The sequence below is a fragment of the Phyllobates terribilis genome, unplaced genomic scaffold (genome assembly GCF_046119375.1).
Source record: "Phyllobates terribilis strain yellow unplaced genomic scaffold, ASM4611937v1 Scaffold_8__6_contigs__length_399053987, whole genome shotgun sequence".
In the NCBI taxonomy this organism is placed as follows: Eukaryota; Metazoa; Chordata; class Amphibia; order Anura; family Dendrobatidae; genus Phyllobates; species Phyllobates terribilis.
Genome location: NW_027362768.1, coordinates 374,682,189 through 374,694,620, shown reverse-complemented (window position 1 = coordinate 374,694,620; position 12,432 = coordinate 374,682,189). Strand labels below are relative to the sequence as shown.

The 12,432-nt window shown below is 45.3% G+C and overlaps 1 protein-coding gene across 1 annotated transcript in view; it reads right to left on the bottom strand.

Annotated features, from left to right (window-relative positions):
* Positions 1-7,363, bottom strand: part of CHST13 (carbohydrate sulfotransferase 13) — a 19,356-nt gene extending 11,993 nt beyond the window's left edge. The window contains exon 1 of the mRNA XM_073642789.1: positions 7,170-7,363. Within this exon, the coding sequence (XP_073498890.1) occupies positions 7,170-7,257 (88 nt within the window). The 5' untranslated portion in view covers positions 7,258-7,363. The remainder of the gene's footprint in view (positions 1-7,169) is intronic.
* Positions 7,364-12,432: the final 5,069 nt, after the last annotated feature.

The following is a 12,432-nucleotide window of genomic DNA, read 5'->3' as shown; positions in this document are numbered from 1 at the left end:
AAAAACAATTTTCTAGTAGAAACTATCAAGAAGTCCTTTAAAGATTTTTATTTTGAGAACTTCAATTTTTTAAGGAGTTTCTTGCTTCCTGTAGCAGTTTTCAGTTTTGGAAAAGTCTTTCTGGAAGTTTGTTTTTTTTTCCATCCTTTTAATTGAACAGCACTTTGTTTGGAGCCTTTTCCAATAGGCGACATGCACTTTATTTCTCCACCCAAGGTATTTTTCAAAACCTGAAGCAGAAAAAAAAACCACCCTAATGAACATCTGAGCAGCAAGACGTTTTACTTTAGGAATAAATAGGAAGATTGGAAAATTCTTTCAAGCGTTCCTTGAGCAATTTTCCGGAGCAGACCCACTCAAAAAAAAACTCTGTGCACATACCCAAAAAGTGTCCTCACAGTTATTAAAGTTTCTGACATAACAGTCATTATTATATCCATTGTGCAAGAACGTTTTACCCAAGTCATAAAAATTCCCTGCGACACAAATTTTTTATTTTTTTTTTTTGCTTAACTCTGTGGTTTGCCTTAATAATGGTTTCTCTTTTGCCCAATCATCTGCCCACAGGAAATATAGAAATTCTTCATCGTTTAAGCAATGCAGTTTGCAAAACAATGAAGTGTGGAAAGATCAGAACAGAGTTTGAGGGGCTCAGTGCCCAGTAGAGCAATAGAGGGTTACAGCTCATTATAAATGACTGTTTGGTCAAGACCATGCTGCATCCACATCTAGATCACTGAAGATATCAGAGCACTGCGCTTGGTTAGTCTCCTCCGTGTCATAATTTAACGGCTTTAGGCTCAATCTCGAGCCATGGCGACTTGATGGATGAATGATCTGTAGGAAGATCGATACTATGCAGCCTAGATAGGTCCACCAGGGTCTTTTCCGCTGTTCGCTTAATAGTGTCAAGCCATCTGGTTGTCTTCCTTTTCACCTTGTTCCTTCTGACCATGATGTCTTTCAGTGATTGCTCTCTTCGTATGATTTATCCAAAGTAGGCAAGTTGTAGGTTAGATTGGAGCAGTAGGATGAATGAGCCACCTGCCTCACCATTCAGGTCCACCTGGCCATGGCCGTGTGGAAGATCTAGAGCTTTGTGAGACTCCCACTGATCCAACAGTTATTGCCTATCCAGTGGTAGCTGATACAGGGGGATTCCAGCATGAACAAGTCCATAGAATTATATCCTTCCATGAACTTAGCTCCAAACTGTTGGAAACATCTGATTCCCCAAAAGTTTTCTAAAAATTGCCACTCACTCTCCGCACCCCAGCCAGCATCCCTCTCAAAAATCAGAAACGCGCGGTGGAAAATTACCAGCCGGTATTTCTCCGGAGATCATAAACTTAGAATCCACATCCCGAGGTCCGGATCTAGAGGCTCTCAATAGAGTCCTATCATCGGACGGTCGCAGAAGGTTTACCGGACACATTATTATTCTAGTCTCCTGCCAACACTTTCATTGCTGCATTTCAAGATTCTGCACACAGCTTATTACAACAATGTTGAGAATTATATTACGTTCCGGTCCGATTTGCATTTAATAAATATTATATAAATCCATCTGTTCCTGATACGACAATGGGCTTAGCATCTGTAGTCAACCACCACTCATCAACATATCATGCGTGTGGCTACAGCTTCACCCTGCTTGGCTACCTTTCAATGCCGGTATTGTTTAACGCTAGCCCTAGTGTTAAAACTAATGAACCAAGTGGCTCAGGGTGAACCAACCTGAAATTCATAAGTTAGTACACATGATCACATTATGATGCTCCTGTGGTTATAATCTTACCCTTTAAATAAAATGGCTACCTAAATCTCATATGAAGCTTCAGTCCACAAACTCTTCCTACAGACATGAGATACCATTACACTGCGAGTACCTAGAAAGTCCTGGAAAATGGATGATCTAACGCAAGGCCGGAGTTCTCTGGTTACACTAGGACACAAAGCCTTGGCTCTCGTTTCTGGGGATCTGACTTTCCTTATTCAATATTAACCACATACGCACACAGAAGACTAATCCAGCCTGTAGTAACATAGAAGGAGAGTATCTGGGTGTGATAGACAATAAACAGCTCAACCAATGTGATTTACTTGCCCCAGGAGACTCTCATATTGCCCTAAGACTGCTGTGTCCATGGCTGGGAGGCAGCAATCTCCCTCCGCTGCTCAGTCTTCAGTAGAGACCAAACAAGCCTAGCAATGCCCAATTGTTTCTACAATCCAAGATGGAGCTGATCAAGAAAAGAAGGACCAACTTTTCTTTGTCAGCTTAAATTTCATCGGCTGGTGGAAGGTCTTGTAATCCAATATGCCGCTGCCAACATGACCCCGAGAGTGGCAGAGGCTAGTTTCTATTAATTATTATAGCGCCATTTATTCCATGCCGCTTTACATGTGAAAAAGGGGTATACATACAAGAACAATTACAATAATCTTTAACAAAACGTGACGGCGACTGGTACAGGAGAAGGGAGGACCCTGCCCGCGAGGGCTGACAGTCTACAAGGGATGGGTGAGGAAACAGGGAATGCAAGTTTGTGGAGTGGGGATTGTTGCCCTGGAGAGGAGAGGGAAAGGTGAGTTACAGAGGCGGGTGAAGATGAGGTCCAGTGTGTGGCCATCTTTGAGTGGCTGCGGAAGACCACCGAGTGAGGCCAAAGGAGGAAGTGAGGGATAGAAGCTTAGAGGCAGCTGAGACGGAAGTGTCGATGGGGATGTTGAAGTCGTCCATGATGATAGTGGAGATGTCAGCGGAAAGGAAATGAAGTACCCAGATGGTGAAGTGGTCTAAGAAGGTGGTGGCTGGTCCTGGGGGACGGTAAATGACAGCCAGGTGGTGGGCGGAGGGGGAGTAGATGCGCACACAGTGCACTTCAAAAGAGGGGAGTGTAATGGAGGGCGGCAATATCGCTTCATATTAGCAATTTTAAAAAATACGGGCCAGATATTGGCTCACAAAAAAAAAAAAAAATGCATTTATATATGATTACTAGCGATGAGCGTAGAGGGAAGTGTGACATCACTGTGACTTTTACCCCCTGTGTGGAGCTGGAGATGGTAAATATCACACAGAATACTGACCAGACTGAGCAAACAGTTCCCCTCCTGACACTTTCCCTTGTTTTAACCCTTTAGGGTTGCTAGGACATAACGTGTATTAAATCTCATTGGAAGGGCCTGTAATAGGACTATTCAGTGCAGCCAAGGTTGAGAGCTTCCCTGTCCCCTCACTGGGAGGAAACAGATTGCAAAAACAAGTCATGTATACTAGTCGCCATTTTTAAGCATTGAAATGTATCGATTTTTTTGCAGTAAGCTTCATCTACATCATTTCTTTGCATTCTAGAACATCTGAGCATTTTTCGCAACCTGTTGTGATCGGACGACTTTCTCTCTCTTATTCCCTGTTTTAATGGAGACCTCAGTGGAACAAGGTGGACCCCATTTGAAGTCAAGGGGGTCTGCCAGGAGCTGCTGGTGTCTGTTGTGTTAAGGATATAACACTGCTGTGTGGTTTCTATATATGACATCACAAAACGCATGCGAAGTTATTTGAGTCAGTGAAGGAGCCATTGTAAAGTTTAGAAACAGCCTTTTCTATATACCCCAATATAAAGTCTGTGGGGTCACAGATCGAGCTAAGGTTGAAAGGAAAATAAGAACCCACCCTCCCCGTGTCCAGCGATGAGTCTCCACCGCTGCTCCAGGTGTCCGGCTGCAGCGCTGTCAATGTGACATCAGCGCTGCAGACAATAACAGTCAGCTTAGCGGTTCATGTCTTCAACTCAGGCAGAACCGCTGAACTGATTTTTGTCTGCAGCGCTGCGGACAAAAACAGACAACTTCAGCGCTGGACCCGGGGAAGGTGAGAAAAGCAGAGGTTTTTTTGTTAAAAAAAAAAAAAAAAACTGCAACCAGGCAGCAGTGGTTTTCTGAAGAAAGAAAACCTCTAATGCCTCAAACATCTGGGTTTTTTTTTCCTTTCATAGAGACCAATGGTTTCCATTTTGATGCATTTTGGTTTGCGTGTTTTTTTTTACCACCAACTTGGCGTCCATTTTTCTCAGATGCAAAAAAAAAAAAAAAAAAAAATTCCAAACTTCTATTAAACACTAAAAAGCGGACAGCATTCAGGACAGGGATGTAATCCGTGTACGATTCATTTTTGACATGGACCCACTGATTTGAATGGGCAAATTTAATCCTCATCGTAAATCACAATCAAGACTTTATTTTTTCAGATACTTAGCCCACGAAAAAAAAAAAAAAAAAAAGACTGACATATGAACAGCGCCATGGCCTATTGTATGTCGTGTTCTGTCTATGAAAAACGGGGATAAAACATGTACATGAAAAACTGACACCTGAATGAGACCTGAAGGGGTCCGAGATAGCAGCCCATCGCCAGGAAGAGTAATACTTGTAAAACAAACAGAGAAAAAAAAAAGTCTCTGGATGCCATTGCTTGCTGGAGCTTGTAGTTCTACAGGCTCCAATTAAAAGGGTCCCGAGGCCTGCTGTAAGCAATTAAAGACACATTCCTCGACATCATGAGGATTACTCAGACCTGATTGCTCTCGGATCAGTTTTCAAGAAGTTCATGAAGACTGCAATTAAACATGCTCCATGCAATGTCTCTGGGGCAAAGTGAACAAGAGGGGGCTAAACACATACAGCAATAGGTTACAACGTGCGGTCCTCCAGCTATTCAAGAACTACAACTCCCAGCAGGATGAAAACCACAGCCGGGCACAGTGCAAACGTTCTGTCTATAGTTAGTGCTATGAAACTTCTTTGTTTTACATCCATCTCCAAGTTAAAGGTGTGCAGCCATTTTAATGTCTTTGGTCAGGTTTACACATGTTAATAGTATTGTGGCATTTTGGGTCCTAGTAAACCACTGGTCAGATACGGCTTTCGTCAACCTATCTCATGCTGCACAAAATTTTACAAAAAAATAAAATAATGAAGTCTGGAGCATCCCTTCAAGTGAGTCAATGAACTAATAAATGGTGGACAACTGCACATCATTCAGGGCAATGACCTAGTAATGGGCTGTATATGAGGTGTTATTTCCAAATGTGTGGTCTCCTGGGGTGTGACAGGGACATCCGCCATCTGTAGCAACAACTGCACAGCAGCATTACTATGGAAACAGCACTGGGCCTCATTTATCAAAACTGACAGGCACAAAAACTAGGCCTCATTTCCCATAGCAACCAATCCGAGTGCAGCTTACATCTTCAAATATGCTCTGCAGAAATGAAAGCTGCGCTGTGATTGGTTGTTATGGGCCAAAAATTACAGATGGACTGCTTAGAATAAAAGAAAAAGAAAGGCCTGATCGTTTGTGCAGCGGAACAAAGGAGTGACCCCAGATACAGTCGTAGTCCAAATGGAGGCACCTCAGTCTGCCTCGTCATTCCTGGGCTATGTCGCCGGGTGCGACCAATCAGCGAAGCGTGTTTCAAATCCGGAGCCAATTCGCAGCTGGACTGCGCTCGTCGCTGATTGGTGGCGGCCAGCGGCCGCGACCGATCAGCGAACCGTGTTAGTGAGGACCGGCGCTGCCTGTGCGGGTACTTCCGCTGCGAGCAGCCGGGAGATGACCGACTAGCGCCAGTCATCTCCTGGCTGCATCGCCGCTGACCTCCGTGCGGCAGATGAGCTGCTAACGGCCGCCATCTTGTGCTGAAATTCCGCGTCGCTGATTGGTCCGGCCGGACCAATCAGAGACGCAGGATTTCCTGGACGCAAAGACAGACGGGATAAGCAGATTATATAGTAGATGGGACCATGTCTCACCCTCCGCCTATACAGTAGGATACATCACAAGTAGATATTCAGGTGTTTACATCACACGGGGGCTGTACTTTTTATAAGATGGCCACTTTAGGGTTAGTAGCCCTTTAAAGTTTTTTAAATATTGCACATAATTTAATAAAAAGTTAGCAATTGGGAGACGGAGGTCGTGGGGTGACGACAACTTTAAAATATTTTACTGGGTTTTTTTTTTTGTCGTCTCCAGAGTAACTTCCACAATGCGGCCAGACACAGGGAACATGTGGGGAAGGGGGGGCAGGGTATACAGAGGTGTTTATTTTGATCTGCCACATTGGCAGAGACCATGGGAGGGGCCAGTGAGGCCTAAACATAAACCCATTCAATGCCAGCTAATTTTAGAGCCACTGCGGTGAGCAGATATTTATATAGTCTGGACCGCAGAATAAATGAATGAATAAATGAACTTTTCCATAGGGCGCAGAGCTAAAACTGTAACTTAACCATTGATTTCATGCAGTCCTATGTAAGATCCGAGTGATAACACCATGAGCTTATTAGGTCTGCTACATCAGCACCTTCCGCTAAGTTTTAGGGTGCACACAGAATTGCATAGGCTCGGTGAATATCAGGTTCCCTATAAGGGTTAATAGACGAGTAGTGGGGGTACAATTAACCCCGTGAAGTGCAAGCACTAAAAGTGGAAATATAAAGAGACTGGCTGAGAGGCTCCATTCATTAGCTGCTAACCCAAAGCAGGAACATTCCTGAGCAGAGTCCTGGGAGGCGATGCCCGAATAAAGGGAATATTTCATACCTATAACACGGTGAGTGAGGCACATATTTATGGGGTGTTTGAGGCGTTAACGCTTTACATGCCACACAGTATCAAATAAATAAACATGTCAATGGTTGAGGTCGTTACAAAAAGGAAGTACAGGAAAATTACAAAGCCGATATACATGACAGATGGATTTTGGGCCACAGAGCTTGCAATCTGTACCCGCCAGAAGGTCTGAGCAGCTTGTGTGTACCTCAGGTAGATGCAGGTTTTGCATTTTTTTTTTTTTGCTGCGGAGCTTCTGGTTACGCAGATTGTGATTTGCATGCAGCTTTTTCTTTTTCGCCCCATATTTTGATTTTTTTTTGCAGCCACATCCGATATGATCTTTCGTTGACATCAATAATTTAGATGTTGCGATTGTCACCACAGGAGCGACTGATGCTTCTATTGGGGAATCTATGGCCAGAATGGGTCGGGGAGCTTATAGTTTAAGCGGCGGTGATAGAGGATAAGTTTGGGGATTGTGCGTCCCTTCTCCCTGCCCCCTCTATCCTCAACCCTCTCTCAACCCAAAGGTGAGTGCGCCCCTTACCTGAGCTCAGGTTGCTCTGGAAGTAGAAGATGATCAATATGAAGGAGCCCAGACAGGTCGCCAGGACCATCACTTTGCTTCTCCTCATGCTGCACAGGGAGCCAGCCCTGGGTGCTCATTGCCTGCAAAGTGTGCACAGATCCCCTCAGTCCCTGCACTCTCCCTGCACAGCCAGAGAGCCCACAAAGGAGGCTACCACCTGCCTCCACCTCCACGGGGGTGGATCAGTCTTCATAGCTTGGGACAACTTTTTGCTAAACCCACCCTACAATTTTTGTCCCGTACTATACAACATCCCAGAACCTATTACTCCATTATAAGTGACCGCATGATTCAGGGAGTTTATGAAGCCAAAAATAACTGCCTTTTTACAACCTCCCCCCTCGTATTTTAGACATGGTGTGGACCGTCCTGGGAGCTTCTGTTCTCAAGTCTGCTGGATCTGCAAAGTTTGATAGTGTGTGCAAATGAAGTGTGATACAAAGACTCATTGTGTGATACATTGTATCACTGCGTGCAAATAACGTGATACATTGTAAGAGTGTACAAAAATGAGAAGTTAGTTATAACCTTTAGTCAAATCTCATCAAAGAAAAGGGAAACAAGAGTAAGGCTTTGTTCACATTTGCATTTGTCTGTTCTATTTTTAGGAACAGATAAACAGAATTAGGCCCCACTATCCGTATTTGGTCAGTATTCGGTCAGTATTTTTTCTCAGGAGTGGGAGCCAAAACCAGGTGAGGAACAATCAGAGAAAAGGTATAATAGAAACAAGTCACCAATTCTGCATTTATCACCCACTCCTGGTTTTGGCTCCCACTCCTGAGAAAAAATACTGACCGAATACTGATAGTGGGATCATGGCCTTAATATAAAAAACGTATCTGTTGTAACTGGTGCAAGAGATAGCAGAGGTGCCTCATGGATTATTTTGGGGTCTATCTGGATTCTGTTATGTGTTAGTTTTTTAGAAAAAAAATCATCAAAAAGTTGCATATATCATGAAACTTGCAGAAAGTTCCACATGGTGCGCTTTTTCTTTGGTTCTAAAAACAGACACAGAACCCAGATGGAGCCCAAAATAATCTGCTTCCATCAGTTATCAGTTTTTTACATTAATCTGTTTCTCTGTTCCTAAGCCCATAACAGACATGCATAATGTCTGAATGCAAATGTGAACGCAGCCTTACACAAAAGATGGTAACCGGCAGGATTAGGGGAGCAACAGACTCGTATACCTACTATTTTACTCTTTGGCTTCTCAATCATCCCTTTGGGACTTTTGGTTATTATTTGCTTAATAAGAATACACTCGGTGGGCTTTTGAAGAATATTGAATAAATACTGGATGGCCTTTGTAGTACCTTTCTATTCAATCTTTAACTGTGGATTCTAACTTTACATTTATATATCAGTAAATGTGGTTTTAATTAATATTTAATAACAGTAATGTTTTCGATTGGTGTATGCTTTTGTCATACAAGCACCATATGGTATAAATATAATCAGTGATTAGTTTACATAAAAGATGGCGACATCAACCAGGAGGAATCATCCAGGGATAAGAGAATAAGATTGCAGAAGACAAATAGGAATAAATACAGAATTTTTCATCCACATGGCGCTCGCTATGTGTCTTACATCTGTATGGTTTTTCTGCATTCATAATTAAAAAAAAATAATAAAACAAAAATAAATTGCCATATAGTTTCCTATTTAATCTATGCAATGGATTTGCTAAGGTTGGAGTCTGGAGTTGGAGTTTAATAGGTGAGTCTGATCCAAAAAATTTGAAGAAACTATTGCATTGTTTTCTTTTTCTTTGGCATGGTATATGTGGGGGAAAAAAACACTCCTCTGTACTTGCCCATTCACTTACATTGATTTGTATGTGTTTTGCACAAAGACAGCACATGGATTGAAAAAATGGTCCCACTGTGTCCTTCAATGCCTGCATGGCGCCAGCCACATTGTGCTTTTTGGCACAGTCTTTATAGTTACATAGGTTGAATAAAGACCCCGGTTCATAAAGTTCAACCTTTCTCCACCACTTATACATTTTGTCACTAAATTATCTGTAAACCACAATGTGAGGAAATCCTCCAGCCCTTGTATAAAGCTGCTATAGTGTCGGCCATCACTACCTCTTGTGGTCGGTATTCCGCAGCCTCTGCTCTGACTGTAGAGAACCCTTTCCTATTTAGGTGCCGGAATCGCCTTTCTCCCACCCGTAATGAGCCCCCTGGTCCTTAGTATGGTCTTTGGAAGGAATAAGTCATGTGCTGTCCTTTGTACTGACCACACACGTAAATGAGATCCCCTCTGAGGCGTTTTTTTTCTAAGCTAAACAAGCTCAACTTTTCCAACCTTTCATAATATAAGAGGCCTCCATCCCGTGTAATGTAGGAGAGGCCTCCATCCCGTGTGACGTAGGAGAGGCCTCCATCCCGTGTGACGTAGGAGAGGCCTCCATCCCGTGTGACGTAGGAGAGGCCTCCCTCCCGTGTGACGTAGGAGAGGCCTCCCTCCCGTGTGACGTAGGAGAGGCCTCCCTCCCGTGTGACGTAGGAGAGGCCTCCCTCCCGTGTGACGTAGGAGAGGCCTCCCTCCCGTGTGACGTAGGAGAGGCCTCCGTCCCGTGTGACGTAGGAGAGGCCTCCGTCCCGTGTGACGTAGGAGAGGCCTCCGTCCCGTGTGACGTAGGAGAGGCCTCCGTCCCGTGTGACGTAGGAGAGGCCTCCGTCCCGTGTGACGTAGGAGAGGCCTCCGTCCCGTGTAATCATCTAGTTGCTGCCTTTGAACTGACTCTAACTTCTGAATATCCTTTTTAAAATGTGGAGATCAAAACTATATCCTATATTTCAGATGTGGCCTCACCAGTGATTTATAAAGGGGTAACAATACATTGGGATCACAGGATTTTATCTCTCTCTTTATACACCCTAAAATCTTGTTTGCTTTGCTGGTTGGAGAACTAAAAGTTCCACAAACTCTAGGCGAGGCTGCTGAGCAAAGCGGGGCTGCATTTTAGGTGCAGGGCTGTAGATAAGTGCAGGGTTAAACACTAATATAATATAACCAGGCATGTGTCCTTCTGTCCGAAGCCTCTATAGACTGTGCCTGTGCAGTCTTGCCCCAGACAGAGGAACGCATCCAGCCGTTACAGGTGACTGGCAGGAGGAGTATGGCGCCTGAGATCCCGGTATGCGTAGGCACTGAACGCATACCGCGATCTCCAGCGACATAAGCACATACCTGCCGGGGAGGAGTGTGGTGCCTCTGTTTGGGCCGGAGGCCGGGGGAGGAGTGTGGCATCAGAATAGGCTACTACGTATAGCATGATATGCGGCGCCATTTTAGTGAAGACACATTTGCAGTGTGTCTTCAACAAAATGGCGCCAGACAGCGTGGTATGTGCACACACGTACTCCGGCGCCATTTTGTAGAATACACTCTTCAAATGTGTCTTCACTAAAATGGCGCCGGATGTCGCGCTATGCAGGCGCTGATTTTAGTAAAATAACTGCACTGCAGGGGAACAATGGAAAGGTGAGTAGGAGTGTTTTTCTTTATTTAATTGATGGAAGGATGGGGGAGCAAATACCAGGATGGGGGAGCACATAACAGGATGGGGGACCAGGATAGGGGAGCACATAACAGGATTGGGGACCAGGATGGGGGTGTACATACCAGGATGGGGGCGCAAATACCAGGATGGGGGACCAGGATAGGTAAGCACATAACAGAATGGGGGACCAGGATGGGGGCACAAATACCAGGATGGAGGAGCATATAACAGGAGGAAGGACCATAATGGGGGCTCAAATACCAGGATGGGGGAGCATATACCAGGATGTGGGACCAGGATGGAGGAACATATAATAGGATGGGGGGGTATATACCAGGATGTGGGACCAGGATGGAGGAGCATATACCAGGATGGGGCAACATATACCAGGATGGGGGGGCCAAGATGGGGGGAGCACATAACAGGATGGGGGACCAGGATGTGGGCTCAAATACCAGGATGGGGGAGCATATACCAGGATGGGAGAGCATATACCAGGATGGGGGAGCATGATGGGGGCGCAAATACCAGGATGGGGGAGCATGGACCAGGGTGGGGGCGCAAATATCAGGATGGGGGAGCATATACCAGGATGGGGGTGCAAATACCAGGATGGGGGAGCATGGACCAGGATAGGGGTGCAAATTCAAGGATGGGGGAGCATATACAAGGATGGGGGAGCATATACCAGGATGGGGGAGCACATAGGATAGGGGACCAGGATGGGGGAGCACATAACAGGATAGGGGACCAGGATGGGGCAGCATATACCAGGATGGGGGAGCACATAACAGGATAGGGGACCAGGATTGGGGAGCATATACAAGGAAGAAGGATCAGGATGAGGGCTCAAATTCCAGGATGGGGGAGCATGGACCAGGATGGGGGAGCATATTCCAGGATGGGGGAGCACATAACAGGATAGGGGACCAGGATGGGGGAGCATATACCAGGAGGAAGGACCAGGATGGGGGCTCAAATATCATGATAGGGGAGCATATACCAGGATGGGAGAGTATAAACTAGGTTGGGGGACCAGGATGGAGGAGCATATACCAGTATGGGGGAGCATATACCAGGATGGGGGGACCAAGATTGGGGAGCACATAACAGAATGGGGGACCAGGATGTGGGCTCAAATACCAGGATGGGGGAGCATATACCAGGATGGGGGAGCATATACCAGGAAGGGGGACCAGGCTGGGGTAGCATATACAAGTATGGGGGACCTGGATGGGGGAGCATATACCAGGAAGGGGGAGCATATACCAGGAAGGGGGAGCATATACCAGGATGGGGGAGCATGGACCAGGATAGGGGACCATATACCAATAAAAATGCTCGCCACCTGGGCGTAGAACGGGTTCAATAGTTAGTCATGTATAACACAAGAGCACAGTTTGGTGTTTTCCTTACTTGTTTTCCATTGTTTTTCTGCTTTTATCTTTACCGTTTATCCCCATTTAGTACTATATGTGCTCCATGGACATTGCTAAAAGGTGTGCGCCTTGTGAGATGTCTGCATGCCTTGAACAGCTGTTTGAGGGTGAATATATCTGCGCTTGATGTCAGCAAGTTACATGTTTGGAAGCCCAGGTAACAGATCTAAATGTGCAGCTTGCCACACTCAGGAGCATTTCAAACCTGGAGAGGGGTTTAGAGCTCACTGAGCAGCTTTGGCTGGTGCCAGTGATG